The 18145-nt window shown below is 42.9% G+C and overlaps 1 protein-coding gene across 1 annotated transcript in view; it reads left to right on the top strand.

Annotated features, from left to right (window-relative positions):
- CSMD1 (CUB and Sushi multiple domains 1) overlaps positions 1 to 14353 on the top strand; it is a 2070567-nt gene extending 2056214 nt beyond the window's left edge. Inside the window, exons 67-70 of the mRNA XM_042241416.1 lie at positions 767 to 879; positions 1599 to 1686; positions 10961 to 11093; positions 11195 to 14353. Of these exons, the coding sequence (XP_042097350.1) occupies positions 767 to 879; positions 1599 to 1686; positions 10961 to 11093; positions 11195 to 11354 (494 nt within the window). The 3' untranslated portion in view covers positions 11355 to 14353. The remainder of the gene's footprint in view (positions 1 to 766; positions 880 to 1598; positions 1687 to 10960; positions 11094 to 11194) is intronic.
- Positions 14354 to 18145: the final 3792 nt, after the last annotated feature.

Genomic DNA, 18145 nt, shown 5'->3' with positions numbered 1-18145 from the left:
GCACATCCCCCCACATCCCCAGTACACACCCAGACACCCTGGACGAAACCATTCAGCAGTCACTCAGAGGGCCTTTGTCCACCAAGCCATTCATTTCATTTTAATAAGCACAGTTCATCTATATAAGTAGCTATTTTTGGGGCTATTTTTATGGTCTCTCTTTTTTTTTAACTGATTTAGAAATATTTACATTTTCCCACACTGAAATTTTGTAAGAATTGTGTACAAACTCTCCACGTGTCCTTTGAGCATTAGCTGTTTTTATCAAGACATCATCTTTTTAGTGATTCAATATTTTTATAGATTATTCTCCATTTAAAATTATTGTAAAATATCTGGTACTATACAATATATCTTTCTAGCTTGTTATTTCATACACAGTAGTTTAATCCCCTGGGTCTTGTATCTTATTCTTTTCTATAATACATACCCCTGTCCTCAGAAGTGAGTACAAACAGAATAAAAATGATGAATTTAAAAAACTTAATATAAGTGAGTGTATATTACTTTTTTTCCTCCTGTAGGATAAACATGTTGAATTGTGTGAAGTAGACAATACTTACTCGAGACAGACAATGACTTCAATAAGAGGTGATTTTTAGGAAAAAAGGAAGACTACAGCTAAACTGTAAAAATTAAAATACTAATCGCTGTTATTGAAAACACTATCCTCTGTATATCATATTCCACATAAATGGGCCAAGTGCCTACCTTCCTTTCCATAAGCATTTCTGCAATGTAAGAATAACTCATGATCCTTTCCTAGGTGTTTACAAGAAGGAGGAGGCCCACTTACTTCTGAAAGCTTTTCAGATAAAAGGTCCAGTGGATATTTTCGTCAGCAACTTTGAGAATGATAACTGGGGACTGGATGGTTATGTGAGTACTTCCTGGAGGGTTTTCTAATCATCATGTCTGCACAGAGTTGGGGGCACCAACAGGGATTCCTTCCAAGATGACCTGGGTCCTGTCTGCACCGTGAAAACTCAGGGCCCTCGCCCTGGCCTTCATCATCTGATGGAAGAAAGCTGTCTCTGAGACCAAAAAGAAACTGGCCCGGCACGACAAGCTGTTCCTGCCAGACACACAAGAGCTTAGATGCAGACCACACCCCACTGTAACAGTGGAGCCAGACTTTCCCCAAAGCCACAATAACCACCCTGCACGTGCTGAGAGAGACCCCGATGCCCCTTCATGGTCTCTTTTGCAAGTTAGTCCAGTGCTTCTGTACTAATTCATCATCAAACTTGAGTGTAAAGGGCCTCACATGATACACAGGAGACAGTTGCTGTAACACACTGAGTTTCACATAATGCAGGCTCTGAGGTAATTCACATGTGTCCCCCTTCACAAAGGATACTCAACCTATAAATAAGGTATAAATTTTACTACTGTTTTGGAGATCAAAATGAGACAGTTTGTTAGTTGAAAGTTCATATCCGTATTTCTCAATTTTAACTATAAATGGGAATCTCAAAGGAATGACAAATGTTTAAACTAATTAACCATTAATGTTTAAATAGAAATAATATTTATATTATGATAAAAAAGAGGTTATGGTTAATTTTTGTTGTTTTCTTCCTTTTCATGTGTATCAGGTATCATCCGGACTTGAAAGAGGAGGGTTTACTTTTCAAGGTGACATACATGGAAAAGACTTTGGGAAATTCAAGCTGGAAAGGCAAGGTATGCTGCACTTACATCATTTTTCAAATCAAATATCAGGCTGGTCTGCAGGTGACTGAGCTGAATGCAATAGAAAATGTGACTGGAAGGAACAAACAAAAATAACAGGAGAGACATGTATTTTACAACTGGATGAAAAAATCTTCATCAGCAAGCAAAACAGGAAATATCAGCTGGCATAAATATGCCAGACACAGAATATCTTTAATATACAAAGAAATACATTAAAATATGGGAAGAAAGCAAAGTGGAAATTCAAAGAATAAACATACTATATTACCCTAAGAATATCATTAAGACAGAGTGATTTAAAATGGCCAATAAACTATGAAAAGATATTTTTAATATAAATTTATTTATTTTAATTGGAGGTTAATTACTTTACAATATTGTATTGGTTTTGCCATGCATCAACATGAATCCACGACAGGTATACACATGTTCCCCATCATGAACCCCCCTCCCTCCTCCCTCCCCGTACCATCCCTCTGGGTCATCCCAGTGCACCAGCCCCAAGCATCCAGTATCATGCATTGAATGTGGACTGGTGATTCATTTCATATATGATGTTATACATGTTATTAACTTGAAAAATATGTATTATGGTAACAAAGATAGATCATGTTCAGCTATGAGAATGTCAGATTTGGTGTGGACTAGAAAAAGGCACTTGGGTCTTCATTTTTGGTGAGTGTGTGAGTAGATGTGTATAATTTGACAATAATCTTTTATAAAAAATTCTGTCTCTAAGATTTTTAATCAGACAAATGTGACTATGATTTTTTTCATATTCAGATATGTATACAGCAGGACTATTCTTAATAGTTGAAGTTAGAAATAACCTGAATATCTCACACATATATCATAAATGAATTGCTTCTTACATCAATCTTATGCAATGTGTTATATTAAATATAAGACAGTTTAATTCAATATATGTCATTAGAGAACAAAGATTACATGTTGATGTGGAACAGTATTCACGACTTATATATATGAGAAAGAAGTTTGCTCTAGATAGAAGGGACAAATATGCCTGCCTGCCTTCTTTATGTCTTTCTCAAGTACTTGATGTATATCTTAGTAATTAGACAAGAAAAATGTATGAAAAAAAACTACTAGATGTGAAGCTGACCTCATCTACTTGCTAGTTCTGTGATCCAGGAGGAATTACAACACTCTGGAGCCTATTTCATCATCTGAAATCTCAGTAGGGAGTCTGTTCCCAGTTGCTGGGAAGATTGAGAGTCAATATGAGGGTCTGCTTTGTGCTAAAGCTCTTCTCACACACGTCTTTACTCATGTTGCTGCCAACACAGATGAGAAGGTGCAATTTTTGTAATGAGATGAGTGCCATGTTACTATCAGCTACTTTCTACTTACAGAATGCTCCTAACATATTAATGGTACATAGAGGAGTACCACTGTGTAGGATTTGATGCCAAGCAGTCTTTCAGAGGAACATGAGTGTAATATTTGGTGATAGTTGTCACTGATGTACTCATTTCATAAAACCTTTATCAATATCCTGAGGGATTCTAAAGGACATATATATTAAACTGTATAATATCATGCTTGGGAAAAAAAATAAACTTGACCAAAAGGGATCATACAATTAATTATACAATTAATAATACAATACTCTAAACCCACCTTTCCAAATTAAGAACTTTTACATAGAAGAGCTTTAAATTACAATGTCAGTCATGGCTGGGATGATGCTTTCAATGGGGTCACATTATTTTGAGATAATGAAAATAGGCCGGCACTAATGATGGTGAAGTTTTATCTTGCTCTGAGCCAAACCCTGTGGTTATCTGCCCTCCTTTCTCCAAGGCACATGCTCTAGTAATTCCGTCTGAGGACACCCCAGCGAGCTGTGCACAATACTCTGTGGATGGCAGAGTTTACTGATCTAGTCAGCCTGACCAGAATCACCACTTTGCTGTTGAGAATTTTTTTGCACTGCCCCATTTCTTTTTAATCTATCAAAAGAACAGCTTGCTTTAACAAGTGATCTTCTCATGTGATGGTGAGTGTATTGTCAGGAAAAACAATTTGCCTCACAAAATAATTTGAATCACAAGCAAGTCTCCCATTCAACTAATGAGGAAAAGTCTATGTGTAAGTAATGTTTCAACAACAGCCATTCATTTCAGAGTTATGGCTACACTCTATTTTTATGGATAAAAATAAGCAACCTCTTAATTGTCTCCAGTCAGTAGACAAATTGAAAAAAAAAAAGTGATTATCTTTAAATGGATACTAAAGCAAGTTAGTTTGAAAGACATCTCTAATGCAAAAATTGTGTAAAAAACAAAAATAAATTGGTTTCCCCATTAAAACCGAAGCCCCAAGGACCTCCCTAGTGGTCCAGTGGCTAAGATTCCATTCTCCAGTGGGGGCCCAGGTTTGATCCCTGGTCAGGGAACTAGATATTGCATGTCTCAACTAAGATGTGGAACAGTCAACCAAATGAAAATAAATATTAAGAAAATCTAAGCCCCCTTGCTGCGTGCACACAAACAGACCCCGCACCCCCCCCCCAATCAGAATGGGAGAAAGTACAAGCCATGTATCTACTCAGGAACATGTATCCAGAATATATAAACCCTATGGCTAAACAGCACACATTTCAGTTCAGTTTGGTTGCTTAGTCATGTCTGACTCTTTGTGACCCCATGGACTGCAGCATGCCAGGCTTCCCTGTCCATCACCAGCTCCCAGAGTTTACCCAAACTCATGTTCATTGAGTCAGTGACGCCATCCAGCCAACTCATCCTCTGTCATTCCCTTCTCCTCCCGCCTTCAATCTTTCCCAGCATTAGGGTCTTTTCAAATAAGTCAGTTCTTCACATCAGGTGGCCAAAGTATTGGAGTTTCAGTTTCAACATCAGTCCTTCCAATGAATATTCAGGACTGATTTCCTTCAGGATGGACTGGATGGATCTCCTTGCAGTCCAAGGGACTCTCAAGAGTCTTCTCCAACACCACAGTTCAAAAGCATCAATTCTTCAGTGCTCAGCTTTCTTTATAGTCCAACTCTCACATCCATACATGACTATTGGAAAAACCATAGCTTTGACTAGATGGACTTTGTTGGTGAAGTAATATCTCTGCTTTATAATATGCTGTCTAGGTTGGTCATAGCTTTTCTTCCAAGGAGCAAACGTCTTTGACTTTCATGACTGCAGTCACCATCTGTGGTGATTTTGGAGCCCCCCCCCCAAAATAAAGTCTCTCACTGTTTCCATTGTTTTCCCATCTACTTGCCATGATGGGACCAGATGCCATGATCTTAGTTTTCTGAATGTTGGGTTTTAAGCCAACTTTTTCACACTCCTCTTTTACTTTCATCAAGAGGCTCTTTAGTTCTTCGCTTTCTGCCATAAAGGTGGTGTCATCTGCATATCTGAGGTTATTGATGTTTATCCCAGCAATCTTGATTCTAGCTTGTGCTTCATCCAGCCTGGCATTTTGCATGATGTACTCTGCATATAAGTTAAATAAGCAGGGTGACAAAATAAAGCCTTGAGGTACTCCTTTTCCTATTTGAAACCAGTCTGTTGTTCCATGTCCAGTTCTAAATGTTGCTTATTGACCTGCACACAGATTTCTCAGGAGACAGGTCAGGTGGTCTGGTATTCATTTTCCACATTTTTTGTGATCTACATAGTCAAAGGCTTTGGCGTAGTCAATAAAGCAGAAGTAGATGTTTTTCTGGAATTCTCTTGCTTTTTTGATGATCCAATGAATGTTGGCAATTTGATCTCTGGTTCCTCTGCCTTTTCTAAATCCAGCTTCAACATCTGGAAGTTCACGGTTCACATACTATTGAAGCCTGACTTGGAGAATTTGAGCATTACTTTGCTAGCACGTGAGATGAATGCAATTGTGCAGTAGTTTGAACATTCATTGGCATTGCCTTTCTTTCGGATTGGAATGAAAACTGACCTTTTCCAGTCCTGTGGCCACTGCTGAGTTTTCCAAATTTGCTGGCATATCAAATGCAGCACTTGCCTAGCATCATCTTTTAGGATTTGAAACAGCTCAACTGGAACTCCATCACCTCCACTAGCTTTATTCATAGTGATATTCCCTAAGGCTGACTTGACTTCTCATTCTAGGATGTCTGGATCCAGGTGAGAGATCATATCATCGTGGTTATCTGGGTCATAAAGATCTTTTTTGTATAGTTCTTCTGTGTATTCTTGCCACTTCTTCTAAATATCTTCTGCTTCTGTTAGGTCCATACCATTTCTGTCCTTTATTGAGCTCACCTTTGCATGAAGTATTCCCTTGGTATCTCTAATTTTCTTAAAGAGATCTCAAGCCTTTCCCATTCTATGTTTTCCTCTATTTCTTTGCATTGTTCACTTAGGAAGGCTTTCTCATCTCTCTACGCTATTCTTTGGAACTCTGTATTTAAATAGGTATATATTTCCTTTTCTCCTTTGCCTTTAGCTTCTCTTCTTTTCTCAGCTATTCGTAAGGCCTCCTCAAGTACATGTTTAGCAGGCAAACAACCTAATTAAAACACTGGCAACCAATGTGAATACACATTTCTCCAAAGATATAAAAATGACCAACAAGTAAATGAAAAGATGCTCAATATCATTAATCATTAGGGAAACACAAATCAAAACCACCTCACACCCACTTGGGTGTCTGAGACCATAATGACAAGAAGCAAGTGGAGGCAAAGACGTGCAGGAATTAGGAGGCTAGTACCATGCTGATGTGAAAGTGATGATGGTGTGGTTGCTGCGGAAAACTGCCTGGCAGTCATTCATCAGGTAGTTGAAACATGAGGCTACCACAAGTTTCAGCATTTCCACTCCAACACATATGACAAGAGAACTAGGAAACACATGTTCACACATAAATCTATACATGAATGTTTATACTAGCATTATTCCCAATTGTCCACATGTGGAAACAACCCAAGTGTCCATCAGCAGTGAACAGATCGACAGTGTGTGGCGCATGCATACAGTGGATATTATCTTGAAAACGTCATGCTAAATACGAGAAGCCACGTACCAAAAAACACATACTGAGTTCTTGTATTTACATGCTGTATCCAGAGCAGCCAAATCTATAAAGACTGAGAGTAGAGCAGTGGTTGCCTAAAGCTGGAGTCTGGCGTAAGGAGGAGTGACTGCTGAGGGCCCCTGTTCAATTTTAGGGGCGACAGCAGTGTTCTCACAGAGGTTGTGGTGATCACCACAGCATCAACCCCCACATTTTTAATAGTAAAAAAGAAAACTCATGAATTAAAAGGGTGAATTATTGTACCCTTGCATTAAAAGGGTGAATTTTATAGTATGTGCATTTCTTTCAATAGTGCTCCAGTCTATAACGTGAAAAGACACTCACCTTCATTCTTAAGAAGCATAACTGAGAAAATAGCTGCAGACTGCATCCGATTTCCTAGGGCAGCAGCAGTGGTAATAGTGTCCAGAAGGGGCCAGCGAAAGGAAAGGATGGAGGTCGGGGGCGTGGGTGGGTGGAGATTGGACACACTGTCCAGGTCTCTCCTGAGATGGGTTGGGAGGAAATCGGGACGCCACTTCAGAGAGCAGTTAAGTAAGACTGAGAACTGTGGTGCTGGAGAAGACTTTTGAGAGTCCCTTGCACTGCAAGGATATCCAGCCAGTCCACCCTAAAGGAGATCAACCTGGGTGTTCATTGGAAGGACTCATGCTGAAGCTGAAACTCCAATACTTTGGCCACCTGATGGGAAGACATGACTCACTGGAAAAGACCCTGATGCTGGGAGGGACTGGGGGCAGGAGGAGAAGGGGACGACAGAGCATGAGATGGCTGGATGGCATCACTGACTCGATGGACATCAGTTTTGGTGAACTCCGGGAGTTGGTGATGAATAGGGAAGCCTGCTGCTGCTGCTGCTGCTAAATCGCGTCAGTCATGTCCGACTCTGTGCAACCCCATAGACAGCAACCCAACAAGGCTCCTCTGTCCCTGGGATTCTCCAGGCAAGAATACTGGAGTGGGTTGCCATTTCCTTCTCCAATGCATGAAAGTGAACAGTGACCTGATGTGCTGCTATTCATGGGATTGCAAAGAGTTGGACACGACTGAGCGACTGAACTGAACTGAGCAACGCTACAAGGTCCACATTCAGTTAGGCAGTGCTTCTCCTTCTTAGAATCTATCCTGTATCAGCCTCCTGCTGATGTACCACTGTAGAAAGGGGATTTCATGGTGACATCGCAGAGCAAGACTAGAAATGAACCAAATGTTCTTCAGCAGCAAACTGGCTAAATAAATTCTGGTTTAGCCAATTAATAGAATGCTGCACACCTAAAAACAATTACATGCACATGTGCAGATGGAAGAACTTCACAAATATATGGTTAAGTTTAAAAAGGCAAATTTTAAAAAATGTAAATAATATCCCCATATTTTAGGAAAGTAAGAACAGAAAAAGTCATGTATATTAATAGTACACTGGGGACTTTCCTGGTGGCCCAGCAGCTAAGACACCACACCCAATGCTGAGGGCCCTGGTTCCATTCCTCATCAGGAAACTAGATTCTGCATACCACAACTAAGACCCTGTGCAGCCAAATAAATAAAAATATATACACACACACTATACTAGCACATTATGTGAAGGACGCTGAAGCACAAACAAAAGCAAAACCGAAGACCTTGTTAATCATAAAGAGGAAAACTAGTGCAAAAGGCAAGTCATGACCCTTTATTCCATCATCTTCATATTTATTTTTATATCTGCTTATGCCACTTTAATTAGTATCATGTGCATGTATCACCCTTTAAATGATTAAAACATGAGTAAATAACTGAAATTAACTAGGAGCTCCAGATAGCATAATAATTTCAGAGTCAAGTCAGGAGTTCAATTCAAAAAGACCTTTCATGTTGCCCTGTGTCATGATGTGAGGTCTCTTGTGGCAGGTCCATTATCCAGGATTTTATTAATTGGAAGTCTGAGATCTATTATGGCCAAAAGTATATAGTCTTGCTTGCAGATAACAGAAAGTGGCTTTGGTTAATTTAAGCAGACTACAAATTTATCAGGATGAGCAGAGATGCACAGAATTATAAACACCTGGAGAATGAGCCATGGTAACTTAATGGAAACCAGCAAATACTGAACCAATACAAAGACAGCACTATTTTTTCATTTCTCAAGTATGTACTGAGCAACTGTTATGTTCCAGGTTCTGCTGTAGGAACTGGAGATTTAAGAGGAAAGCTGGCCAGACAACTACCCAGGCATCATGCAACCAATTTTCTAGTAAATGTGGGTCCTGGGGAAACGGCGGCTACAGTTCTAAGTAGCTGAGATGTCCTGACATTTCATTCTCACAATAAATCTCTGAAGCTGGGCCCTTTGAGTGGCACTGGGTTCTCCTGGCTGGACAGCGCCACCCCTGGTGGCTGGGGTTACTGCTGCACCTGGCCCCCAGACTGGACAGGCCTGCCCGGCTGCAGCTGGAACCACCACCACCCCCAGGAAGCTCTTGATATTGTCCCCAGAGCTCTAGCCCCAACACAGCCCCGAGTCTCTGCATCACTCATGCTAACCCTGTGCCCAGGGAGGGAGCATCCCAGTGGCTCTGCTCACAAGCCCATCTCCTGGGTGCTGATATTTAGAACAAGTATCTGACATCCCCCATGCATGGCAGCTGGTGAATGCACCTGAAAGTGAAAAATTAAATTTTGAATCATACATGCTGATACAGGAGGATCACAAAAAGGTATGGTTGATTTACAAGGTGCCAACATCCAGGATAAAATATGTTTACATAAGAATTGGAGATGGTAGTGAGTAGCATAATCCTGCATCTACTGAAGGTATGTGTGAATGTTCAGTTGCTCAGTCACGTCCAACTCTTTGCAACCCCAGGGACTGTAGCCCACCAGGCTCCTCTGTCCATGGGATTCTCCAGGCAAGAATACTGGAGTGGGTTGCCATGCCTGCTTCCAGGGGATCTTCCCCACCCAGGGATAGAACCTGCATCTCCTACATTGGCAGGAGGATTCTGTACCACTAGTGTCACCTTGGGAAGCCCTTCTACTGAAGGAGATGACAGTATTATTTTTGAGGTTTTATGAAAATATCTTTAAAAGGCTATTTAATTATTTTAAATATTTGATTACTTCTTTGTATTTGTTTTGTAAAAAAAAAAAAATGGGACAGGAAACATCCCATAAATTCTGGAAATAAACTTTGAAATGAGGTCAGCTTCATTTTACAGTTCCGCTATATTCGGATGACCCCAGTCATAATTAACAACACACGTGCATTGAGTGGTTCCATGCAATTAAGCCAAATACATTTCAAAATTGTGTTTTATAAGTAAATTGTTTAAGAATAAACTTATTTGGCAATAATCCCTTGATAAATGTTCTCTGATCTGAAATTTTAGTGTTTGCTTCTTCCTCAGTGCTGTGCGGAACTCTCCACTGTGAAGATACACAAGTTAATGATCATATCACCTGCCTGGTGTCTGAGATGTTTATACCTGCCTTCCCTTCTAATGGACAGAACTCATTTTATAGAAACTTGCTTTATAACATTGACATGCATTCTTTGATGATTTCTAAACTCATAATGAATTTTGGAATCTATGCCAATAAAGGTAGATTGCACCAAGATATTCACATGTCTCCGTGGTGGCTCATATGGTAAAGAATCTACCTGTGGTGTGAGAGACCTGGGTTCAATCCCTGATTTGGGACGCTTCCCTGGAGAAGGGAATGGCTGCCCACTCTAGTATTCTGGTCTGTAAAATTCCATGGATAGAGGAGCCTGATGGGCTACAGTCCATGGGGTCACAAAGAGTCAAACATGAATGTAATTCCACTCTATAGAGACCTGGACTTCTTGTGTAATTCCAGTGATTTGTCCTGGGGCTGGAGCAAACAGCACATGCTACCCACATCTATAGACAGATACAGCCCTGTATATGCTTCAGACTTTAAACAAATGTATTTACAGCCATAAGCAAAAGTCAATATAACCACAGCCCCCTTTGCTGTTTTCACGCTGGAAACACGACAGTGTTGAAGGTAAATGAGGAATCAACAGTTTTTTTGTGTCTTACTCCTTAAGATGGATGTTAGAATCTTTCAAAAAAGTGTCAGCTGCCTCCCAATAGAATGGGAACACTTTCTGCTGCTTGTAGAGTCTACCTTTGTTTATAAAACTCATTGTCGCTCTGCCTCTGGGTGAGCAGGAGGACACTGACGGCAGGTGAAAGCTCCCTTTCTTTTCCAGACCCCGTGAGCTCCGACCAGGACTCCTCGAGTCACTACCAAGGCACCAGCAGTGGCTCTGTGGCGGCCGCCATTCTAGTTCCGTTCTTCGCTCTCATCTTATCAGGGTTTGCATTTTACCTCTACAAACACAGGTACCGTAGCCTCGCCATCAGTTTACAGACGCTGTGTCGCTCCCCAAGCCCTGGCCCTACAGTCCTGACGGCCTGTCCCCCTTCTTGTCTTCTGCCCCTAGGACGAGACCCAAGGTCCAGTACAATGGCTACGCCGGCCACGAGAACAGCAATGGGCAGGCCTCCTTTGAGAACCCCATGTACGACACGAACTTAAAGCCCACTGAGGCCAAGGCCGTGCGCTTTGACACGACTCTGAACACGGTGTGCACCGTGGTGTAGCCCGCGGGCGGCCGCCTCATAGCCATACCTCCGACGACGGACAGCAGGGACCACAGGTGCCACAAACCCTCCCCTCCGGCCCGGCCCTTCCCGGCCACACGGGGTATGCGGGCCACAGACAGACCCTCGTCCCGGGAGCGGACCCACCGCCGCCCTGCTGCGGCCCCGGGACGCGCGGCCTTGCCCAGCAGCCCTGCCCGCCTGGTGTGGCCCAGCTGCCTCTCAGTGCAGCCTCCGCCGGACGGCCTCTGGGCCACACGTGGTAGCACCGCAGTATGGGTTCATTTTTTTTTTTTTTTCTTAAATCCCCATGAATATTCTGGAAAAAGAAGAAAAAAACAAAAAGCCCTCCTGAAGAAGATACCTTTCCGGCAGCCGCACACACCTGCAGACGCTTTGCGCCGTCCTCCCCGAGACCGGCAAGCTTCGAGGGCCCCGCAGCTCACCTCGGGGCCGCCCCAGGGCCATCTGCAAACTTCCCAGTCAGCTGTTCTCTCGCAGAATTTTTGATGCACAATTTTTTGCACTAGTGTGTTATGAATGACTAAGATTCTGATAAAAAAATAAACTATTTACACGGGGTTTCTACACACTATCCATTGTATATAAGCATCCTGCCATACTGTCAAGCTAAGCATTCCAGCTGCAGTTTAGTTAGCGTGTGAGAAAAAAGAAAAAAAAAATCCCCAGATATGGCACAGGTTTTAAAAGGAAAAATAATATCGAAGAGATGTATTTTATTACTGCTTTCTGTTAGCTTCACAGCTGTGTTGAATTCATGGAGAAAGAACAGAGGCCTTTTATTTCCCGCATCCTTTCCTTTCTTTAGTCTCGTCCCCATCCCATGACCGTCGATATTCCACTACTTCGTAGCAGGAGGTCCGCAGCACTTTCTGTGCCATGTACAGATGTGAATAGTAATTTATTTTGGGTCACTCATGACCTGCCTGTGGGTTTGGGCTCGCCACACTCCCGTCCATCCTCTGCTGTGATTTCTCTCTTTCGCTGCCATCCCTCTCGTTTTCTGTTAAAGAACTGTGTGTTTCTGGGACGCAGTGGAAAAGTTTCGTGATGATCGAAGTAGTAAATGTTCCTTTAGAGGCAAGGAAAAGTCACACCCACTCTTCTTTCCTGATGACACAGTTTAGATATTACTATTATAGATTTCTTCTGTTTCATGCTATATAGTCCCAGATGGAAAGAAAACTTTGGTGAGTTTTTTGAGCTCAAAATTCTTCACAGGTAAATTATGAATCACAGTATAAATAAAGTAGGTATGACTCCCCAGGTGGTAACAGACCAGACAGGAAGCAGAAGATGCAGCCGTGAGGATGTTTACATAATAAACTCAGAGATCGTGTTTATTTTTACTTACAGCTGTTTGATTTAAATTTTTTTTAAAAGGAAAAGCATATGTTATTATCTGAGTTTTAAGTATACATTCCACTTACTGAGAAGGTCCCCTTTGTCCATCCTTGGCAGCATCGGTAGAAACTTGGTTCTTGAGGACATGTTCACACGTAGCTTTAAGACTGATGTGTTTGTTGCATGCTTCGATGCAGGGCTTGAAAAGTGAAAAAGGAAAAACACAAATGTCAGGATAATAGCTCATTCTTTCAAAAGTTTCAATTTGAACATTTCAGCCGCTCTTACCCATGGGACACTCACTGTTGTGCTGCCTGTTTGAAGGGCACAGCTGTCGGGAGGTGTGGCCAAGCTCCATGGTCCCGGCCTCTCCCAGCCTCTCCCACCCACCCACAGCGTGGAGCTCCAGAGTTCTCCCTGGCCAATCTGGCAGTGGGCCCGAGAGGGCTTTGCAGCCTGGAATCCTTACGGCTTCTTCTCCTTAGGCCAGATGCGGTCAGTTAGAGGTAGGCTCCTCGCACACCCAGGGAGCTGAAGTAAAGAGAAGACAGAAGGAAGCTGTCGCGTCTTTGTGTGCAGGGGAGAACAGGGTTACTATACATATGAGGTGTATATATATACATACATATAGATAAATATAATAGCGTGTACATATGCGGTTTGAGTCATTCAAACTAGGTGCAAAATGCTGACTTCAGAGTCTGAATCAGTGTCTCTCTCCACATCCCTGACCTGCTTGCTGGTCAATGATGTTACAAAAACCCTGACATGACAGGACATACCTACATACAAGAAACCACGTATCAGATCAGACATGATTCTCCTTTGTGTGCAAAGTCAGAGTGTCCTCGGTTGCCAGTTTGGAGCATGTTGTTAAAAAAAAGTGTCCCATGAAATTCTTGTGCGAGAATTCTGCCCAGTTTCTTCCCAGGGTGTGTGCAGTGTTGATCAGATTCCTGCGAGGTGCTGGAGGTTCGGTCCAAGCCGTCAGCAAGTATGCCCTCCTGTCCGGCTGCAGGATTGTTTCCGGGAGCAGCCAGAGCCCATGAGCGCGGGAGCCCCGGACAGGTTCTGTGCTTCAAAGCTGTTCAAACTGCTGCTTGTCCCGCACATCTTGCCTTTCTTCAGGCTAGCTGCAATAATTTTTTTCTTCTGTAAAATATTTTGTAAACAACCACAAAAAAAAAAGCTATTATAAAAAAGGGGAAAGAACGCTGGCATTATGATCAGGAAACCATCGCCATCAGCCACCCGTCTCGCCACCTCGCCACATGCTGCTGACATGAAGTAGGTGCAAACGACCTTTTTGTACAGAGATATATTTTTTATGAAGAATTTGTAAAATTATTAAATATGCTGTAATTTTTTGATTAATGTAGGTAAATTGTTAAAAAAATAAATGTTTTTACAATACAAAACTGTAATTTTCCCAATAATGTACAATGTACCATCTCTAGCTGACGTTCAGTTCCAATCCTATTACACATGTATTAATATTAAAGTGACCTGTTAAAATGAACAGTTATCTTTTTTGTCAAAAAAAAGATTATACAGAGTGTAATATAGCCTGTGCAATGCCACCTATCTTTAAAGCAAATCAGAGTTCTAATTAAATATTTAATTTTAGATATCTATTTTTTGGTGTGAATTTATCTTTAATAGATGCCTGAGAGTCACTGGAAGGGGAGGGAAGGAACAAAAAAAAAAAATTAGTGATGGGTGTTCACTGTATTTAGAACAAGAATCAATACTTTCGCAAGACAGCATCCCCATTGTGGTTAATACAGAGCACATCTATGAAAAGCACTCATACAGAGAAACAGAGGCTGACAGACCTCTTAATGGTTTTTGACTTAAAATCAGTGAGAGCTTTCAGTTCCCTCCAAACCAAAATCAAGCCTATACTTTGATGATTTAAAACAAAAAAGTGTGAGCTCTTTCTGTAAGCCTTCACAACACTGAAGATGCCATATAAGAAAACATAGACAGATTTCACGGAACATTCCAAGGGTCATGCGTGAAGAAGACTCAGAGAATACCCCCTCGGGAGCCTGTGACAACAGAGCCAGCTCCATGCTCACTTCTGGGCTGGGGAACACAAAGCTTTCCGAGTCCTTGGTGTCAGGTGGGGTGTCGTGCAGTTAACCAGATGACATAGTCATTTTCCTGAGAATCGGGTCATTACACAACAGAAAAACAACCCAAGTATTCCAAGTAACAAAGGTTTGTCCTCCAGCCTAGGGTGTAGGTCTCCCAGGACCAGCGGATGTCTTTAAATGCCAAGGACCACCTTACAGGAGACCCAGCTTCAGCCGCCCACAGACATTCAGTGTAACCTAACGAAGCAGGTTCTACCACGGATCCACTGATTCTGTAGATGACCAAGCAGAAATCCAGAGACATTAGTGACATTATCCAAGTATGCACAGCTCAGCGATGCTGACGTTAGAGGCCAGTCTTCCCTTGCTTTAACGTTCTTCTTTGCCATTTGCTTTAACATTCCTGGGGGGTAGAAATCTGTCTGCTCTGCCTGGAGGGTGGAGTTGCGGCACATGGCCTGCATGGGGGATCCTACAGGAGCTGTCGGGAGACGGAGTGAACACCAGCTGTGGGCGCACACTTGCTCTGAATGCTCACTGGAGCCCCTTCCGTGAATGCCTGTGAGATTCACACTCTCACCAGCTGGGAGCCTAGCACACAGCGATGCAGCTGTGGGTGCCAGGCAGAGGCTCCTGAGAGCACGGGATGAAATCTGTCTCCTGGTCTTGGCCGAATCGCTGTCACAGGACGACAGGGGCTTTCAACCATGGCAAAGTGCCCAGAATGGCAGGTTCACATCTCTGGACGTCACTGCTTCTGAAACCCAGCTCAGAGCCTGGGGAACACCTTCCCCATGACAGTCTGTGGGGTGTCAGCCTCAATTCCCCCGCCACCCTGAGCCAGGAACTTTCTCCCGGGGCTGGGGGCAGGCTGGAGCCTTGAGGGCCATGACTCAAGCCTAGGGCACTTCTGCCTGATATGAGGGGTCTCCCAGCAGTCTCAGGAAACCAGCCACCCCACCCCTCTCCCCATCACCCCTGGCCCAGGTGCTGGGCTGTCCTCTCCACCCTGGGAGCCCCCCACAGCCTTCCAAAATTCTTCTGTTCAGGACGTTCACACTTGTGCTTCGGCTCCTGTCCAGGAACTCGGTGGCAACTGATCAGATCTAGAAGGTGCCTCCTCCAGGGCTGCACTGACATAGCCTCGAGGCTAGACTACCACTCCTGCCTCCAGCACAGTTTCATCGCCAACACAGGAAGAGCCACAGCCCGGCAGCTCCCTTCTGTCTCTGCTGAGGAACAGTAACCAGAGGAGCAAGTAGCTCCTCGTGGGGAGTCACTCACCGGGGAACAGCAGAGCCTGGGTCCAGCGACATCCCACACAGGGTCAGTCTTTCTGCTCTAGTGCTCGGGGAAGTTCGCAGTCATTAAAAGTCCAGGTAAACTAATATTTCTCTCCTCAATGTGGTGTGTTCTGGAAAATTAAAGACAGCACTAAAATGGAAATTTAAAAGAAAAAAGGATAGTCAACCACAGCTATTAGAAGCCAAAATTGGGCCAGTTATACATGTAAAGAAATACTCCGTATTCAAGGTTTGCTCTCCATGGGACACTGATACATCTTCTCCCAGACAGCTGCCCTGGCTTACCATGACAATTCTTTAGGGAAGATGCCCTCAGTGTCTGAGAAGGCCAGAATACCTGCTGATTTGACAAGTGTTTATGCAGTATTTATTAAATATCAAAATTGAGATTAGCTTTGGAGAGCTCAAGATTTTAAAAAGAGCAGAGTCCAGGCTCCTAAGAAAAGTCCAGTCCAGGAGAGGCAGATACACAAGCAAACATTTGCAGTAAATACGGTTGCTATGTGGTTGGTACATACATTTGTCTGTCTGCCCAGAGTGATGCATCATGGGAAAGGATGCCTAATATCTCTGGGAGCAGCAGAGGTGGGAAGATTATTGAGGAAGCCTTTTTGGGAGTTGTGACTATTAATGGGGCCCTTCTGTTAGTAGGGCCTTCCCTGGTGGTTGAGACAATAAACAATCTGCCTGCAATGCAGGAGACCCAAGTTCAATGCCAGGGTCAGGAAGATCCCCTGGAGAAGGAAGTGACTACTCACTCCAGTATTCTTGCCTGGGAAATTACATGGACAGGACAGTCCATGGGGTCATAAAGAGTGAAACAGGACTGAGTGACTGATACTTCCACTTTTTATATTTTTTTCTGTTATTAGAATCCCAGGGTCCCTGGCTGCCTTACTGGATGAATGATACTAATGTCCCATTAACATCAGTATTCCACCTCTAAAGGCTCAGTGGCTCCCCTTGCAGTTTTCAGCGTGCTAGTCCTAAAGAAGCACGCCTCTAGCTATTTGGGGCATCCCTGGAACCTGCCTTACATGAGTCTCCAAGGTTTGCCATTTCACATGTTCTGTGATGTTTCTTGACTCCTGTTGTTCACCAGAGACTCGTCTAAGGAAAAGTTTCTCTCAATGTGCTTGCCCTTGACCTCATGATGCAAGACTGGCTGTCACTGTTCCAGTCATCACAGCCATGTTAGGAAGGAAATCCAAATGCCTGAGGTAAGGAAGAGATGACACCAGCCACATCTCTTTCTTGGCGTTTGTATCAAGAAAGCCAACAATTTCACAAAGCTCCCCATTTCCCCCCACTACTTTCAACAAACTTCCAAGTCCATCTCATGGCCCAGAATCTGGCCACAAGCCACCAAGGGATGCAAAGGAAAGTGGAAAAATAGACAATGGAAACTTCAGTAACATTAGGACTCATCACCTTGGGGGTAGGTCAGGAAGTCCCCAGTGACAGTGTGGGTTTTGACAGTAACAAAAATAAATTGCTTTAAGACATTTTCATCCTTTGAGAATAAATAAAAGATCCCATGTGTTTACCCCCTAAACAGAAATCAGACCCTAAGACTCCGCCATGAGGGTCCATGCTCGCTCACTCGGCAATCCTGCGTCGCCATAGACCTCATTACGCATGCTGCTGCCCTCTAGCCCCGCCCCCACTGGCTCTCTGTTATTGTGGTTAATTCGAGGCTTTCAAACAAAAAGACAAAGACAAAAATAAGTTTATGAATACATGTACATACTAATTTAGAGAAATTTCTGTATGGGTAGGGTAGCACTGGTTCAGTAGCATTCTCCCACTAGATAGGATATACATAAATGAGATTTTAGAAGGAAAATGAAATCATCTTTTCTTTTTGTTCTGGGGAAATGCATGCGTGTGTGTGTGTGTGTGTGTGTATGTGTGTGTGTGTGTATTTAAAAGACTCAAGCAGATGTTTTCATAAAGAAGAGTGGCGCATTTAATAGTGAATGCCTCTCTGAACAGTTAGCTATGATGGCATGTGGTTTTTATT

Source organism: Ovis aries, chromosome 26 (assembly GCF_016772045.2).
Source record: "Ovis aries strain OAR_USU_Benz2616 breed Rambouillet chromosome 26, ARS-UI_Ramb_v3.0, whole genome shotgun sequence".
NCBI classification, from domain to species: domain Eukaryota; kingdom Metazoa; phylum Chordata; class Mammalia; order Artiodactyla; family Bovidae; genus Ovis; species Ovis aries.
The sequence above is the reverse complement of the archived record's forward strand: the minus strand, read 5'-3'. Positions and strand labels throughout refer to the sequence as shown.